This window comes from Chrysochloris asiatica, unplaced genomic scaffold (genome assembly GCF_000296735.1).
Source record: "Chrysochloris asiatica unplaced genomic scaffold, ChrAsi1.0 scaffold00107, whole genome shotgun sequence".
In the NCBI taxonomy this organism is placed as follows: Eukaryota; Metazoa; Chordata; class Mammalia; order Afrosoricida; family Chrysochloridae; genus Chrysochloris; species Chrysochloris asiatica.
The window spans coordinates 3,002,294-3,018,905 of NW_006408625.1; the positions used below are offsets into that span (position 1 = coordinate 3,002,294).

At 40.9% G+C, this 16,612-nt stretch overlaps 1 protein-coding gene across 2 annotated transcripts in view; it reads left to right on the forward strand.

The window, feature by feature from the left end:
* LOC102830995 (chromosome unknown open reading frame, human C9orf3) overlaps nucleotides 1-16,612 on the forward strand; it is a 541,746-nt gene that overhangs the window by 62,700 nt on the left and 462,434 nt on the right. For both annotated transcript variants that reach the window (XM_006867634.1, XM_006867635.1), the window contains exon 3: nucleotides 7,073-7,226. In XM_006867634.1, coding sequence (XP_006867696.1) covers nucleotides 7,073-7,226 — 154 coding nt within the window. The remainder of the gene's footprint in view (nucleotides 1-7,072; nucleotides 7,227-16,612) is intronic.

Here is a 16,612-nt window from a genome sequence, read left to right on the forward strand (position 1 = left end):
TTGTTGTTAAGTGCCATCGAGTCGGTTCCGACCCATAGCGACCCTGAACAGGGTTTCCAAGGCTGTAAATATTTACGGGAGCAGAAAGCCTCATATATATATAGTTGTTGTTAAGTGACGTCGAGTTGGTTCTGACTCATAGCGACCCTGCTGTATAGGGTTTCCGAGGAGCGGCTGAGTTTGAACCACTGACCTTGTGGTTAACAGCAACAACAAGTGTGTTTCGTTGCTATCTTCTGAATAAGAAAACAGATGGAAAAAAGAACCAAAATTGTTGAGTGTTTTTATTATTGTTGTTGTTAAGAGCCATCCAATGAGTTCCAACTCATATTAACCCTGTTTGAACCACCGACCTTTTGGTTGACAGTTCAGTGCTTATCCTACAGTGCTACACCATACACAGATACACATATGGGGAGTGTGGTGGCTCTGTAGGATAAGCACTGGACTGTGAACAACAAGGTCAGCATTTCAAGCCCACCAGGCACTCCATGAGAGAAAGATGATGGTTTCTGCTCCCACAAAGATTTACAGTCTCAGAAACCACTTACAGGGTCACTATGAATCAGAAATGACTCAGTGGCACTTAACAAAACAAACAAATATATGTATGTACGTATCTCTAGTTCTCTCCCCTGCTGCATCCTTTGTAGCTTCGGTGCCCTTCCCACTTCACCTTAAGGGGACAGTCATTCAGATAACAGCATGTGACATGATTGAGCATATCTTGTGTGGGATCGAACCAGCACCTCTGACTTACTTCATTAACAGTGTTATCTCGTGGAAACAGTGTTAGTTCCTGCTGTTCCCACAAGTCTAGTCTTTCCACAGGCCTGGTACAAGATGGATGGTACAAGACGAGATGGTGGTGGTGTGCCATCAGTTCGGTTCTGATTGATAGTGACCCCATATAGGGTTTCCAAGGCTGTAAATCTTTGTGGGAGCAGAAAGCCTCATCTTTCTCCCATGGAATTGCTGGTGGGCTTGAATTGCTGACCTTGTGGTTCGTAGTCCAGTGCTTATCCTACAGATATTTGCTTGTTTTGTTAAGTGCCAATGAATCAGTTCTGACTCATAGCAACCCTGTATAGGGTTTCTGAGAGTGTAAATCTTTGTGGGAGCAGAAAGCCTCACCTTTTACCCACACAGTGGCTGGTAGAGTCAGATAGGCAGCCAAAACTCAGGCCTGAGACTCAATGCAGAACACAGTGTGCTCTGCACAGTCTTTCATTCTTAGAGGATTTCTTAGTAATTCCTTTATGTCTAAAGTGCCTCTTCCTTCTGAGTTACAATTGATCATTTCAGTGGTATCTCAGAACTTAAAATGTTGTTCTGTTAAGATTATCATTGATTGATTAGTTTTATTTTATTATTTTTTATTACAAATGAACATTTGTAAAGAGTCAAATAGTTCTGCTCTTTTCCATTTCTTTTTATCCATAGGTGTCTCTTTCACCCTGTTTAGCTGGTGACCCGATATTTGCCTCCATACCCTTCAAGAAAGTGCTTCATTGCTCATTGTTGGTCTTGCCTACCCCAGCCCCATCACACACATGCTCCTTTCCCAACATCTCACCTTCCTAATATAATTACTATTAAACTTTGGTTGGATCAGTATTCTTCATTTGTATTATTGGATCTATATTTGTCATTGAGAGTTGAGCCTTATCATTTCTGCACAACAGGTTAGTGTTTCTTGGAGTTAATAATTGTCTTTTAGCTTTTCTTTCTTTCATTTGCTAGGTTTGCTGCACATTAACCAACCTTAGACTCTTTGAAAACTGTTTAAATCTACTGTCAAGACTCAGATACATCAGATTTCATCTTCCTAAAGCAGCCTGTCTTGGGAGCTACAGTGGGGACAGGGGTACCTTCTCCACTAGATGCATAGCTCCTGGGAGCTCCCTTCTCCATTATTCTGCAAATCTCCTTGGCTTTTCTCCTATGTTGGCTCATCTGTCTTCCTCTGCCTTGGTTTTTAACCTCTGTTTGAAGCATACTTTAGATACTCTAGTAGCTTCCAGAGATTAGTGTGCGTGGGAGGTAAATTTTTTTGAAAGCGTGCATGTCTGAAAGTGTCCTTATTATATGTGATTTCCACCACCACCCCCCTCCCTTTCTGGAAGCTTGTAGGATCTTGTCTTTGTCTCCAAGTTTCTAAATTTCATAATGATGTATCTTGATGTGGGTCAATTTGTTTCCAAAGGGATTGTGGGCCTTTTCAATCTGGAAACCTTACCCCCTTTAGTTTGGTGACATTTTCTTGAAATGTTTAAGCTGTTTTTAATGGTTTTCTTTGTCTTCTTTTTCTGGAGGGTTTTTTTTTTACTTGGATATTGGACCTCCTGAACTGGTGTTCTATTATTCCTCTCCTCCTTTATATATATATATATATTTTTTCTTTCTGATCTACTTTCTGGGAGGTATTTTCAGCTTTATAGTTCTTTCCCTCTTACTGAGTTTTCCTTTCCTATCATGTTTTTATGTTTCTTTATCTCACATGCTCCTTTTAATAGCATACTGTTTGACACCATACAATAAGCACTGGGCTGCTAACCACAAGGCTGGCAGTTCAAACCCACCAGCCACTCCTGAAGAAAAAGATGGGACTTTCTGCTCTGGTAAAGATTTATAGTTTCAGAAACTCCATACAAGGTCACTATGAGTTAGAATTTACTTGATGGTAGTGAGTTCTTGTTTCAAAGCTGCAATCATTCTCTTAACTCTCAGTGTTTGTATGAATGCTTATTTGTTGAATTTTCGAAGTTTTCTTTCCTGTGCCTGGTCACTGGCCTCCAAGTTGCTTGTTTCTGTTTGTTTTGGTCTCATGATTTTGCATTAAGGGCTTCCTGAAAATGTTTGGTTGTCCTTGGGTTATCTGCATACATTAAAGAATGTTGTTGTTGTTAAGTGCTGTTGCGTTTTTCTGAGCCATGGCAACCCTGTATAGAGTTTCCGAGGAGCAGCTGGTGAGCTTGAACCGCCAACTTTGCAGTCCAAACTGACTTTGCAGCCCAGAGCATTAATCCACAGCACCATATCAGGACTCCACATTTAAGAATGGTGGTGGTGGTTACGTGCCGTGGAGTCAGTTCCGACTCATAGTGACCCTGCTCAGGGTTTCCGAGGCTGTAAATCTTTATGGGAGCAGAAAGCCTCATCTTTCTCCCGCGGAAAACCTGGTAGTTTTGAACTGCTGACCTTGAGGTTCACAGCCCGATTCGTAACCACTATGCTACCAGAGCTCCTTTACATTTAAGAATAGTAGACTGAAATGTTGATTAGAAGCTCCAACTGTCTAAATGGGGCTTCAGTGCAGGCTGATTGTCTTAGTTACCCAGTGCTGCTTTAACAAAAATTTCTTTGCTAATAGTTTAAGAGGCTGAAAGTCCAAGTCAATGTCTTGGGCGTGCCGAGTCCTTCTTTGTTGGTAGCCTCAGGAGTTCCTTGGTTCCTTGGTTCCCCCCATGCATGTGTGTGTGTTTAACCTATTCTTTATATAACTCAGGTTAGGTTTAGGATTTACTCTATAATGATAATGACCTCAACTGATTGATTGATTATCTTACATTAAGTTGCATTATGGGAGATAGTTACATCATGTTCACATTGTTGTTTTTAAGTGCCTTTGAATCAGTTCCAACTTATAGTTCCAAGGCTTCATATCTTTACGGGCACAAAAAGTTTGTCTTTCTCCGACAGAGTGACTGGTGGGCTTGAGCAGCTGACCTTGTGGTTCACAGTCCAGTGCTTATCCTACAGAGCCACTGCACGCCCTGCATTGCTTTTGTTGTTGTTTTGTTTTTAAGTTCCATTGAGTTGGTTAGATGTAACATAATTGACTTGCAATCAGCGATTAACCTGAAGATTGGCAGTTTGAAACCACCCAGTGGGACCATAGAAAGAAGGGCTGGTAGACTTCCACAAAATTTCGGCCAAGAAAACCCTACGGAGTAGTTCTCCTCTGTAACACATGGGGTCCCTATGAATCAGAATCAACTCTGACCATGAGTTTGGGTTTTTTTTTGTTACATTGTGTTGTGTTACATTAGGTTCACATTCACAACTAGCACTTATTCTGAGGGGTAGACCCTTCAATCCATAACACTGATCACAGGAAACTGCAATGTCAGTGTTTTTTAGGTTTCTTTACTTGGCTGGTCAGCTTCTTTCAATCTCCTGCTTGGAGAGTGATTGCCTGGCTGCCAGATCCCTGGGAAACAAAGAAGAGAAGATGGACTGAGGTCTCCACATCCAATATACAGATGTTCATCTAATCCCAGCTATTTTCCTTCAGCTGAGTAAAAGAGACCCTCTCTTTTACTCATAGAAAAACTAACTTCCTGCTATTTGTTGGGGTATGTGGAAATGAGAAAAATATCTAGGTGTACAGAGTTGAAAGGCCACCTGACTTTCTTGGACAGACATTGAACTAGTCCTGCTTAGTTTAGAATCTCTGCCACCACCACCACCACTACCCCCACCCCCCACTTAATCCTCTTGGGGTCTTTAGGATGTCAAATGAGGTGGCTCCTATCTTTTCCCACTGCTAACTTAGAATTCAGGTCTGTTGTATTATTTATCACCGTCCTCTGTGCATTCTAGCTCTGGAAACGTTGGGGCTATTGTCTTGTTCTTGTTGGTTCATGCATTAAAAAATCCTTTAAATTTTCTTGAATGGGCTTTTGGGAGGAAGCAAAGGTAGCCTTATGCTTTCAGTCTTCCTTTTTTTTTAAATGTTTTATTGTGAATGATGTGAGAGTTTACGAGGGAGAACATTAGTTTTACATTCATCCTATCATATATCGTTTCATTCAGTCTTCCATTCTCACCTGAAATTCTCACCATTGCTACTTATTTATAGAATTCTCAACTATATGACTTTCTCAAACGCAAAAGCCAGTGGCCTACTGTAAATACTCCAAAGTATACATGAGAACAAGAATGTCCAGAACACAGCCCTTATATTAAAGCAATGTCTTTTTTAGGATTATTTTCTTTTAAACCAAGATTTAGCATTAAGATTTAGTTCCTCACCCACAACTTCTTTCTCTTTCTTCCATCTCCATGTCCTTCTAAAACTCTCATTGTGTTTGTCCTGTCCTCATTCAAGTTCTTCATGAAGGAACCGCGGAGAGGCATCAAGTTGCAGAGAATGAGGTAGTTGTGGGAAGGAAGAAAAGTGAGAGAGGTGGGTGCAGCACAGCAGGCATGTCAGATCCATGTCGGCTCCTATGAAGCCTGCTGTGACTGTCTCTACCCGCTTCTTCCTGACTTGAGATCAGAACAGCAATGCTCGTTATAGCTGTGACCTTCCTCCAAGCCCACTCTGAGCTTTCCTAGAAGCTATCTACATCACTGGATTGGAGCCAACAGCACTGGATTTGGTCATCCTTTTAAGGCGGAACATACCTTCAACTTCTAGGTCATCTATAGAGAGAGTGGGGCATAGAGAGAGTGGCCACTCTGACTCCAGAAGTGGGATTTGAAGGAATGGCTGCCTCCATGAGGGGTTTCCAGCAGTTCTTAGCATGTCCTTCTCTATTCCTCCTCTAGTGACTTCGGAAGCTGAATTTCACTGGATACCATATTGTTTCCTGAAATTGACGTCTTTGTTTTCTATTTAAATTTTTATTGTTCATTAGAGGAGTTCTGAATCTAAGATGGTAGGACTTCAGGGGATAAATAAATAATGGCCACTATTGTGTTTCTGAATTCAGAACTAGTCAGGAGACAAAAGGACCAAGAAGAAAAATCTAGCCATTACTATTTATTTTTACAGAAAAAGCACTCTGAGAAATGCTGTGTGATCTCTGTTGGCCAGTATAGACATGTTAATATTTTGACCTTGAATTTGACATCTTAGCTAGTTAGTGGCTAACTGGGACAACCACAGACCACTTCATGAGTGTTTGACCCTCTAAAACTTAGAGTGAGAAGTTCATCTCCTGCAAAAGTATTTGTTAGGGACTAAGAGAGACCGTGGGTGTTACTCTCATGGAGGTCCCTCCCTTTGGGAATATGAGACATGGTGAATGTGTTCCCTGTAATATAAAGAGATAGCAATTATTCTTAAGACACACCATCGATATGTATCAGATCCTCAAAAAAAAAATATATATATATACTGTATTAGTCAAGTAATATGACACATTCCGATATGAAGAACATTAATACTATTTTTTAAGTGCTCCTTAAAGTTGAAGGAAGTATTGTATGGCAAGTTGTCAATCATTCATCCTTGTGATAAAAGCCTTCTCCATGGTTTAGGCAAAGTGAAGTGCATGCCTAGACTGGAATGGGAGACCCACTGTACTCCCACCTCTGTTACAGACTTGCTGGGAGTTCTTGGCTTATTGTGTTCATCTGCTAAACAAGGAGTGGGGACCAGCCCAATACATGAACAGACAAAATGAAAGGGGGGATAAGACCTGAACTCCTATAGCTAAACAGTTTCAGAGTTGGGACTAAAGGCTTTGTGTGAAATGTTGATTGGAAGTTTCAGGTGTATACATGGGCTTCACTGTAGGCTGATTGTCTTAGTTACTTTGTGCTGCTTTAACAGGAAATTCTTTGCTAACAGTTAAAGAGGCTAAAAGTCTCGTACATCTTATGCTATAACTACTGTGTTGTTGTTGTTGTTGAGTGCTGTTGGACTTAAATTGTATTTAGGCAAAATAGTGTCATTACAGGATAGAGATGCCCATTCACTTGTACATTTATTTATTCATTTAGCAGACATGGATTGAGCCTCTTTTTTCATGCCTGATTTTGTGCTAAGCAATAAGAGTGAATGAGACATGCTTTTATCTCTGTAGGAACATACAACCCTTCTGTGTTGGCAGGTGAGTGACCACCTCAAACACCAACCTCACTTGAAGGGCTTCAACCAAATTTCTGGAAGAGACCTCAACTTCCCTGGCTGCCCTGAAACTCATATCTCCCCTAGACTTTCCCTGAGACTTGGAATAATACCCCTTCTGTCAATAAGACTGACCCGCAGTTGTTTCCTACCAGCTTTTCAGAACCATATCCACTGGCCTCATCGTGGTTTTTCTCTCACTGTTTCTAGGGTACTTGAACTGGCATTACTATGTAACCATGCCGATGCCAGCCTCCACCTTCACAATTGCAGTGGGATCCTGGACAGAAATACAGCCTGAGGCCTGCTCATCAAATACTCGGGCAACAGAGAACATCTTCCCCTCTTGTGAGGACAACTTCAGGTTTGTGTTTGGGAACTTGAGGGATCAGTGTGATGCATTTCTTCCAGGCACCGGGAATGTGAGTCATCCCTGCTGAGAAGTTAAACCAAAATATGATTAATCATAGCAGGAAAAGCCCTCCTGGGAAGGAAGTGGGGTGAAGGGCAGAAATGTAGGCATCTTGTTTATGCAGGAAAAAGGGGGGAAGAAACTAAGCATATGTGATATTCTGTATAAAGTCAGATGAAATATTTTTATACGTATCTGGCTCAGTTGAAAGAATCCTCAATTCAGCACACACACACACACACGCGCGCACACCCCATGCCCTGACATACCCTGCTACACACACACTTTTTCACTTAGGTTTTCAGTTCTTCTTTGGATGAAAATGTAGGTTAATGAAAAGAGGCCTCTTGTCTGCTGGATTACTTTGTAACCACTCAGCTGTTTTGGTTCCAGTGACTGTTGTTAGCATGGCATTTGTAGGACATGCCTGCCCTCAGTGGAGTTGGTCAGCCTCCTCAGAAGTACAGATCACAATGATACTTTTACAAAGCCACTGGGTTAAGGGAATCCTGCTGGGTCAGGACTCTATTAACTTCAGTAGCAAGTTCTTCTTTTTCAGAATGGATCAGAAAAAAATGATTGCTGTTTTAAAGAACTAGAATGGGTCATTGGCTATTTTCTCTCAGCCTACCAGATACTGAATGAAGTTTTATTTACCCTGTGCCACTGTAGCACAAATATCACATGTTGTTGTTGCTGTTAAGTGTCATTGAGTCGATTCCGACACATAACAACTCTATGCAGGGTTTCCAAGGAGCAGCTGGTGGGTTTGAACTGCCTACCTTGTGGTTCCCAGTTCAGTGTTGATCCTGTGGAGGCCAAGTCTGAATTAGAGGCATGACCTCTAATTGAGGGCAAATACTTTCTTATCTATTTCAGCTGCTAGTGGAGGTGGTGGTTCTGTGCTGTGGAGTCAGTTCTGACTGGGGTTTCTGAGGCTTAAGTCTATGGGAGCAGAAATCCTCATCTTTCTCCTTCAGAGCAGCTGGTAGATTCCTTGTGGCCAGCAGCCCAACTCGTAACCCACTACACGCCCAGAGCTCCTTACAGTTCCTAGTAGCTGCCAGAAATTTTTTGGCATTTCTAGGCCTGTAGATGCATCTGTCCCCATCATATATCTTCCTCTTTCCTGTGTGTGCATGCCTATGCTGCTCTTTTTATAACTCAGAAATGATGACGTTTAGGGCCCACCCTACTCTTTTATGTCCTCATTAACATCACACACAAAAAAACCCACCACTATTTCCTAACAGGGTGATATTTACAAAAACAAGGTTTAGGATTTCAATGCCTATTTGTGTGTGGTGAGGGGGCAGCGAGTACAAAATTCAATTCATAGCAAACTCTTTCTAGCTTTGGGAGCCAAAAGAAGGAGAAGGGAAATGCACCTAAGAGGTACAGAAGGATGCTGAAATCATACATCATTGCTTCTTGCTTCATTCCTAGGACTTTAATATCGGGCTCCATTTAGTCATTTTTTTCTATTTACAGAAAGTCACTAAGTCAGTACTGTCTGGTAGAGAAAGCCCAGAATCATGATGCTGATGGTTAGTTCATCTCTGAAAACCAACTATGCACTAAGTGCATTCTTAATGCAAATTCCTTTAGTGTTAGTGCTATGTTACTTTCATTCTTACTGCCGTGACATAGTGGTTGTATCTTTCGAGGCTGAAGCCACTGTGCCTTCTCTTGGGACAGACATAGACATGTCTTATTGCCTGAAGTTTACTCTTGGAGGGAGAGGAGGTAATTTCCACTTCTTGTTCCATCTTAGAATGTCTTCCTCGAGCTACCTAGACTATCCTAGGTTGTTTATTGGCTATGACTTATGCATTCTCAAGGGAAGAAGAAAAGTGTGGGCAGAAGTGACAGAAAGTATGTTCATGCTAGAACATTGCTAGAGACCCTCTATCAGTCTATTCCTTTGATGATGTGATCATGGAGTAGCTCTTGTATTTTGATTGTGGGCAGCCTGAATTTCTGAGAGTCCTTGGAGGGTCACTTGAATTTATAGTGGGCTTGTTATGAGCAAGAAATACACTATTCTTGTATGTTAAGCCACTGGACTGTTTGAGTTGTTAGTTAGTGCAGCACATCCTTGCTTTTCCTGACTTGATAACAGGAGCCACAGGATGTTTGAAAGCAGGGAAAGTCTTGATCTAAATATCATTTCCTTTAGTACTGAGGATAAGCCTGTCAAATTGGTAGGTGTCATTGCTCCCATTTTATAGGTTAGAATACTGAAGTTCAAAGGGTAACTTGCATCTATTCATATTCCTGTTGAATAGCAATACCTGGATTCACATCTAGGCCTGACTCATAGAGAGGTGATTTAGACTCTCACTTGGGGACTTGTGTGTGTGTGTGTGCATTCTTTATTTCAAGTACTTACAAAATACTATTATAAGTTACTCCTCAGGACAAGAACCAAGATCACTCCTGTAAAAACTTAGAAGCTATGTACACAACTTTACAGAACAGCAAGCAATACTTTGGCTGAAGCCTGACTACTGACCAGAGACCACACTTCTCAGTGGACCCAATGAAGAAATGAAAACCAGACAGAGAAGGAATGGTGCCCATCTGAATCAAATGTCAGTTGCCTTCAGGGCAAATCTTGTGGTATCACAGAACTGGAGGCTGTTTTTGGAAGGTTCGTGTGCAGCACAGGGTTCCATGTGTCTAGTTGGCTACACCCCTGATTGGGGTGCCATTAGATCAATGTCGCTCAAGTTCCTGGCCAGCCAAACTCCTGTCACAAAAAGTCCCAAGTGCAAAAAGGATCAAGTGCCTCCGGAAATCATTCCTATCGGTGGCAAAGCAGTAGATGCCAGTCTCCCACGTTGTCTGGGATTTCGGGGGTTTCATTTGCAGATCTCTTCCACTGGAAGCCATAGTAGCACCTTTGAGTTCTGCACTGGGCTCGCACCACCTCAGTTGGGGACTTTTAAGCAAACTGTACTCATGTGACATTCATGCATCACCTGGATGGAGCCAGATCCAACCTTCCCACCTGAAGAGTCACTGCCATGATGGAGCCACTGTTATTTATTGGAGTGTGTCCTGCTGGAACAGAAAGTTCATGTCGGTGTAGAAAAACAAAAGTTGTGAGTACTGCTTTTGAGCCTGAAGGTGCTGTTATTGACTGATATGTCTCTTTGGACAAGGCCATATCTGTAGTAATATCATGTGAGACTCTTATTCTTGTGACCCAAGTTCAAATCCCGGAGGGACACAGCTACTTGGAGTTCTGTTGTGGCGCTGTTGGATAAATTCTGACCTGCTAACCACAAGGTTGGCAGTTGAAACCCACCAGCCACTCCTTGGAAATCCTATACAGGGTCTCAGTGAGTCGGAATCAACTCTACAGCACTTAACAGCAACCTGACTTCCATGTTTCTCAAATTCATCATGGTGAAGACATACTCTGTCTGTTAACCAAAGATTCAGTGTTGGTCAATTGTTAGAGCAGTGCATCAATAATATAAAAAGGTGTGCTGGAGGAAAGCAAAGAAAGAAGGAATGTGCTATTTTGTCCTCTCACTTGTATCTCTTGAGAAAATGGGGATGGCTGTCAGCCTCCACAACCCAGACGCACACCTTGCCTAACACATGGTCAAGAGCATGCTGAAAAGTGCCTCTCTATAGATACGCAGACTAGAAAGAAAGAGCCCAAGTTGCTGACCAATCAGACTGGGCATGGTGGTGGTGGTGGTTATGTGCCACGGAGTCGGTTCCGACTCATGGATCCTGTATAGGATTTCTGAGGCTGTAACTGTACATAGAAGCAGAAAACCTTGTCTTTCTTCTGCAGAACTGCTGGTCGTTTCAAATTGCTGACCTTGAGTCATACAGCCAGACTCATAATCACTACATTACCAGAGCTCCTGGATTGGGGGTAGAGAGGGCAATGGTACATGGACTCGGGGGCCTGGGGAATAGCATTCCTTTACACTTCCTCCCGTTTCCTGAGATGCTTTGACTAAGTTTTCCCTTCATTTATCAATGTGCTTGTCCATCAAAGTGGTATTGCTAATGCAATAATAGTTTATGGTTTCTTAATCCTGCTCAGGGTTAGTGCTGTTTTCCATGTTTTTATCCAGAGTATCTGGCTTCAAGCTCATTTTGCCCACAGAAGTGTTCTTCAGTGTCAGACACATGGGTGTTTTGGGTCACATCTGGTCCCCTTGCCTTCCCCAATCCCCTTTCAACTTCAAACCTTCTTAAGATCACCAGCTTAATTCATGTAAATGCAACTTTTCCAGGGGCCTTATATGCCACACACTTTCATTTGCCTAGTGTTCATCTGGGTCCCAGAGATGTGGCTAAAGTATTGGTCACTGAACTTTTGATCACTGATCATGTGGGAAAACATTCTTCCTTCCAGCTTCAGTCCCACACACTCTCTAGCCCACACTGGGGGAGCATTTTAGTAAATACATTAGTTATAGGCACTTAGATAAATTGTCAAAAGTTTATTAATTTCATTAGAATGCAGTAGAAACTTCTGTAACCACAGGAGAATCTTTGAATTGTATTTAACTTCTAAAGGCCTTTGTGAAAGCCTTGTCTCTTTGGAGGCCATACAGTTGAAGGCCGGCATGGAAACTTGGATAAAGTCCAGAGGAGCTCAAACAAAATGATTAAAGACCTGAAAAACTGGCACCATGAAGAAGAAGAAAAGGCAATGATGTGATTCATTCTAAAGAAAAGAGTAGGGGAAGGATCTTCTTCATAGTTAAGTACAGGCAGTTCCCAAATAACAAAAAAGTTCTATTCTTAAGTCTACCTTCAGTCAAATCTGAACATAAGTCAGAAGAACAGTTAGGTACGGTTTGTACCTAACATCAGCTATTCAAATATTTGTCTCATGTATAGTGTATGTGGGTAAATCAAAATGTATTGCTACTAGGGTGCCAGTTCATACATGCATAAGCTTATTTCAGACAAATTAAATTGATCTCTGTGATCAGTGGATGGTTGCCAACAAGTTATTTCAGTAATACTTGGGAGCTTCAAAAGTACATGGAAAAATTACATTATCTTTTTATTCCATTTTCCATGAAAATTTTTAAGCCCCTTCCTCCTACACTTGTCTTAGTTTAATTGGAGTGCTATCAAAAAAGAAAAAGGGATACTTTTTGTGCCATGGAAAATGATTTTTGAGGTTAGGGCTAATACAAAATTCTTTAACAAAACTCAAGAATTAGACAGCTTCCTGCATCACTGAAGCTTTCAACAAGTTTACGGGAATGCTATGCCACATAAAACAATTGTTAAAAGAATCAAACATTTTAAGGAAAGTTGGGAAGGCCTCAAAGATGAACCAAGAGAAGAAACACCATCAACCTTGATGAATGAAGAAACAATGGCTGGAGTCAAGACAGTGGTGGGAAGTGACTCTAGAATTACCATTGATGCAAATGGCTACTGAAGTTGGCATCGCACATGGTTCAGCATTTTCAGTTTTAAGCAGACATCTTAGCCTCAGCAAACTTTTGGTTCCATGGTGGCAAAAGCGTTGTGTAAAAATCAGCGAGCTCAAAGAGCTCATCTTTCCATCAGTCTTTTAAGCAAGATCAAATTGAATGGCAATTTTATGGAACAAATCACAATTGGGCCCAAGTCTTGGATTTACCAATATTATCCAGAGATCAAGGTCCAGTCAGAACAGTGGGTTCCGATGGGATCTGCTAGGGTAGTTAAGTTCAAGGCAACGAAGTCAATAAGGTTATGGCGACCTTTTTTTTTTTCCATTCCAATGGGGTAATAACAGGTTTTCTCAAAGGAAGCAGGACAATCAAGTTCTTTCCATCACAAAAATGCACCTGCTCATTCTTAAAGGATTGCAAGGATTGTCCTATAAGAATATCATTGGAAAGCCTTACCCCATCCACCCCACAGCCCTGATCTTGCCCCTTAAGACTTCTTTGTTCTCTAAACTCAAAAACATTGCCCTCAAAGATGCTCAGACTGTCATTTTGGAAGGTTTAGAGATAGGGAAACACCATCTTCAAAAGCATGTAGACCTAGATGGGAGGATATGGTAAGAAAGGATAGCTTCTATGGGTTTGTAGCAATATTGTTTTTTAGTTACTCACATATATAGGTATATTTCTATGCATTAAGAAAATTGAAGATCCCCCCCCCCCAAAAAAAAAAAAAACCGAGGGAATGGACGCAAATACTGTTGAATGATGATGCATGGAGGAGATTGTAATCATTGCAGTGAAATGATGGTGTGAAGCTGATGATTTCCCATCACTCATTTCACAATTAAAAAAAACACTGTCACTCAATTCACAATAATTAAAATAAAAAAAAAAATAGAAGAAACACTTCCAGATATATAGAAAGCATCTTTAACTTAGTGATCATTTAAAGGAGGCCTGGTGACACAGTGGTTAAGTGATCAGCTGCTAACTGAGGTCAGCATTTCAAGCCCAGCCGTCCACTTTGCAGGAGAAATATGTGTCAGTTTGCTTCCATAAAGATTACAGCTTGGAAACCATATTGGGCAATTCTAAGGGGTCCTGGTAGCATTGCATATTAATCATTGGGCTGCTAACTGCGAAGTCAACATTTAGAATCCACCAGCTGCTCCGCCAGAAAAAAGACGAGGCTTTCTGCTCCCGTAAAAATTACAACCTCAGAAACCTTATGCAAGGTCGCTATGAGTCATAACTACTCTATGGCACACACCATGACAACTCTCCTTGTAGGGTCACTCTGAGTTACAATCAACTTGATTACAATGGGTAATAATAATAAAAATGGTGTTTTGAGGTAACACAAAGTAATGCCCATTTGTTATTACAAATCACTCTTACTGTTAAGTGTTATCAAGGCTGTTCTAACTCATAGCCACCCTATATAGGGTTTCTGAGGAGTAGCTCATGAATTTGAACCGCCGACCTTTTGGTTGTCAGTGCAGTATTTATTCTGCAGCGTCACACCAGGACTCCACAAACCACTGTATGTGCCTTGAATTCTTATTATGGTAGTCCTTATAGGGGTTGATTTGTATCTGTGGGTTGTACATAAGTCAGAGATGTTCATAATTGAGCACTGTCTGCATATTGTTGCTTTGTGGTCTTTGGAAGATGAGACACTGTTTCCATCTCTTTCAAAGTCTCCAAAGGAAGGAATGATGTATGTAAATCATAGGAAAATATAGGCCTTACATCAGAGAACAATCTACACTCTACCCTTTACCACGAAAGAAACCTGTCTCGATCTTCCCAGCTTGATATGATGCTTTTGGCTCTTGCTGTCCTATGGCATTTTGGTTTGATGTCCCTGATTTTGCTTTGTAGTGGATTGATTGTCTTTATCAAATGTCCCTACCTTTCAGACATTGCCAATAGGCACTGAGACTGATGACAGCACTTTGAACACTTGTGATTTTCAAGGTAATCAAGCATCTACTCTGCTTGTTAAAAAATATTTTTGTGTCACTGTGCTTATCCGAATGTTGTTGTTTATTTTTCCTCCCAACTAAATTGTAAACATCTTCAAGGTAGTGTCTAAGACTTACTCATATGTGTCAGTTTTGCAGCACCTTGCAGGAGGCCTGAAAAGTGCAAGAATACAGGAAAGAATTATTCCATTAAGTCAGGTAGAAATGACATGGTGGCGATGGTGGTGGGCCATGGAGTTGGTTCTGTCTCATAGTGACCCTGGATAGGGTTTCCAAAGCATACTGATGTGAGGGTAGGAGGGCCACAGGCACTTCTGATGACTCATAATGTAGGGAAAATAACACATTGTATCCCATACAGATGTCAATTGGATTAATTGGAATAATGCACATAAAGTGTTCAGACAGTGCTTGACACAAAGTTAATAATCCATATGAGGAGTAGTTGTGGTAGGAGTTGCTATTATTATTATCATTAATATTACGTATTATTAACTAGTTAATAATAATGTTCTCTCTAAAAATATTCACTAATTACAAGTCTGGACAGAGTTTTTTTTTTTAATAAAAAACCTAACCCACTGCCATCAAGCATCAAGTAGCTATCCTTTAGGACAAAGTAGAACTGTCCCCTAGGGTTTCCAAGTTGGTAAATCTTTTTTTTTTTTAAGGTTTTAATTGCGGATCGAGTGAAAGTTTACAGGGCAGAGCATATAAAACTGATGTTTTACATTCAACAAATCATACACCTTTTTTCATTACAATGATTATAATCCTCTCCATGTATTTCTCTCTATTCACTTTAGCTTTTTTTTTTTTTTTTAAAAAAAAAAAAAACTAAAACAAAAAAACACTCAGGCATATATAATAATTTACACCTCCAAAGGGCACATTCTACAAGTCTGCCTCCTGGCCACTGACTCTTAGTCCCTTTCTTCCCATGAATCCAGAGTCCTCAGCCGTCCCCTGCCCCCATGACCCCATTTCTGCCTCCTTCTCTGGCGTTGCTGCTTCTCTGAATAAGGTCCTGCATTCTGCTTGTGCTCTTCTCCCCTGATGGTCCTAGGGTCCTGTTTCTGGACTGTAAGATTAACCACTTCCCTGTTTTGTTACAAAACTTCAGTGGGGACTCTTTCTTCCCCACTACCCCCCATACTCTTTTTTTTTTAAGGTTTTTATTGTGAATTGAGTGAAAGTTTACAGGGCAGATCATCAGTTTTACATTCAACAAATCATACACTTTATTTCATTACAATGATTATAATCCCCTCCAAGTACTATCAGTTAACAGTATTTCTCTCTATTCATTTTAGCTTATATTCCATTAATTCTTTCCTCCATTTAACACAGTCTATTTTATCCTGTAATCTACCTGACCTTCTCACCACCTGGATTGCTGTTCCTCTGTGTTTACCTTCTTTCACATTGTGATTTTTTTGATCATAGATTGACATCCCTGATCCTTTGTTCGTGACTCTTCCATTTGTCGATTGAGTTCAAGGTGATGCTGCCACGTACGTCATTCTCTGGTTGTTGTCTGTTCTTGTTGGTTCTCAGACCACAGAACTTCCTTTAGGAAGTTTTTCATAACAGGGTTAGCTTTGGAAAAATCCTTTAGCTTCTGTTTATCCTGGAATGTTTTGATTATACCATAATATTTGATTGACAGCTTTGCAGGGTAGAGGAATCTTGGTTGGCAGTTTTTTTCTTTCAGGATTTTATATATGTCTCCCCATTGCCTTCTTGCCTGCATGGTTTCTGTTGAGAGATCTGAGCTTAATCTGATTTGCTTGCCTTTTTATGTTACACTTCTCATTTCCCTAGCTGCTTTCAGGATTCTGACCTTATCTTTGATTTTAGAGAGCCTGATTATTATATGTCTTGGTGATTGTCTTTTAGGGTCTATCCTCCTGGGGTT